We start from the raw sequence: 2,274 nt of genomic DNA on the forward strand, positions 1-2,274 counted from the left end.
CGGGCGCCTGTAGTCCCAGCTACCCCGGAGGCTGAGGCAGGAGAATGGCGTAAACCCGGGAGGCGGAGCTTGCAGTGAGCTGAGATCCCGCCACTGCACTCCAGTCCGGGCGACAGAGCGAGACTCTGCCTCAAAAACAAACAAACAAAAAAATACAAAAATTAGCCGGGCATGGTGGTGGGTGCCTGTAATCCCAGCTACTCTGGAGGCTGAGGCAGGAGAATTGCTTGAACCCGGGAGGCAGAGGTTGCCGTGAGCCAAGATCGCACCACTGCACTGTTCAGCTTGGGTGACAGAGCGAGACTCCATCTCAAAAACAAAAATAACAAAAAACAAACAAGGGGTCTCCCCAGCATTTCAGAGAACCAGACTAGTGTGATACGTGGTGGTGGGGATCTATGGACCTGGAGCCTCCAGAGTCTGGGGGTCAGCCTGGCCTCTACCTCCCCATCCCCTCCTGTGGGGCCCTGGTGCCTCTCAGATCCCAATCCCTGGCACCAGGAAGGGAAGGGGTAGAGATGATTCCAGGAGCTTCCAGGTCACAGTCAGCTCAGTTACAGTCTTTATTGTAACGAAGTTGCAGTTGGAACATGGGACACTGAAAATACACAATCTCTGGTCTTTCAGGAGAGGGAGAGAGTGTGATATATACAAAAATTGTAAACATGTTCACTTAAATATCCACACAGAATTGGTCTAGGCTACAATGTAACAAGGTTGTCACTCAACTGCAACTCCAGAGGGAGGTGTCTGTCTGTCTGATGAAATGTGGCAACCACCTTTGGTGTTGACTTAATGTGAAAAGCCAGCTTTGAGCAATGCATGAGTAGTCAGCTACGCAGAAGGACTGCAACCTGGGACTGGGCCAGGAAGCAGGGTGCAGGTGGAGAGGCAGGGACTGGGCCAGGAAGCCAAGGTAAAGGGAACCACACAGGGGCCATCTCGTGGGACACAGTGGCCAGCTGGAGCCTCTGGGCCTCTCTCCTGCCTCTCCTGCTGAGGGGCTTGTCTTGCCTGGCACCCAAGCATCCTTCTCCTCCCCTGGCAAGGTCTTACTGAAGGGCTGGGACACAGCTGGTGTCTTGGCCCACAGCTACCTTGTGCCTTCCTGGCCAGAACCACCCACACCTGGGCAGGGGCCGGGGCCACAGACAGAGGAGCAGCTTGTGGGGTACTAGGAGGTGAAACCTTAAGACTGGACCACGATCACAACACTGACAGGGCCGGGCTGTTCTAGGAGCCTGTGAGAGAAAGTGGAGTGGTTCCAGATGGAACGCACCACCATGACAGAAACGAGACAGTCACTACCCACAGGAATATGGGATGAGAACAGTGGCCAGGATCCCCAGTTTCGGGGCGAACAGAGGCCAGGATCCCCAGTCTCAGGGAGAACAGAGGCCAGGATCCCCAGTCTCGGGGCGAACAGTGGCCAGGGTCCCCAGTCTCGGGGCGAACAGTGGCCAGGGTCCCCAGTCTCGGGGCGAACAGTGGCCAGGGTCCCCAGTCTCAGGGCGGCGGTGCTGTCTTTCCCCTGCCCCCTCTTTGTCCTGGGCAGCTCCTGCAGCTGATCGTAGAGGGCAGCTGAACCCTCGACCCCGGAGTGAGCAGGTGAGCCGCAGGGTGGCTGGCCCTACAGGGAATGCCTTCCCCAAGTCAGTCCATTCCGGGCTAGGGACACACATCCTGGGCAGTGCTATCCCTTTCTCAGGACCTTAGTCCTGGGGCCAGGTGCTGAGGGACCGGGGAAACTTGGCAGGGGGCAGCCCGGGCACGCGAGGGTCCACCCCTTCTTGGCTCCGGATGGCCCAAAGCGGCCACCCACTATGTCCCTGGCGCTGAGCTGGAAGAACCCAAGGGAGGTCCCGGAGATCCTGGGGCCTGCGTTGGTGGGGTGGCCTTGGAGCCCTGGTCTGTGCCCGCCAGCCGCTAGTAGGCGGGCACTTGGTACCCTTTGGGGCTGGTGTCCAGGGTCTCGGTGAAGGGCGGGCTCTGGTAGGTCTCGGTGCCCTCTACGCCGCTGCCCACCGGATAGCCGGGGTAGGCCTGGCTCGCCCCGGCGCTCAGTTGTTCGGTGGCGAAGAGTGACATGTCGGTGCCCAGGCGGAACCGCTGCAGGGCCTTCACGGTGAGCGCCACCTGCGCGGGGGCGGGGTCAGCGGGGTCAGCCGGGATCAGCCGAGGGCCAGCCCTTTCGCCCCGCCCTCCCGGGCCCCCGCACTCACCCAGCTGAGGATGGAGAAGAAGCTGAAGGCGATGGCGGCCCGCGCCGCGTCC

General features: G+C 60.3%; 1 protein-coding gene across 1 annotated transcript; it reads right to left on the reverse strand.

Annotated features, from left to right (window-relative positions):
• Nucleotides 1-1,676: 1,676 nt before the first annotated feature.
• SYNGR3 (synaptogyrin 3) lies at nt 1,677-2,273 on the reverse strand (the record flags this gene model as incomplete). The annotated part of the gene is made up of 2 exons (XM_011962472.1): nt 1,677-2,136; nt 2,223-2,273. Coding segments are annotated over 2 exons (261 nt in total), but the record flags the coding sequence as incomplete, so codon positions are not given.
• Between the last annotated feature and the right edge of the window lies 1 nt (nt 2,274).

This window comes from Colobus angolensis, unplaced genomic scaffold (genome assembly GCF_000951035.1).
Source record: "Colobus angolensis palliatus isolate OR3802 unplaced genomic scaffold, Cang.pa_1.0 Scaffold59, whole genome shotgun sequence".
Classification (NCBI taxonomy): domain Eukaryota; kingdom Metazoa; phylum Chordata; class Mammalia; order Primates; family Cercopithecidae; genus Colobus; species Colobus angolensis.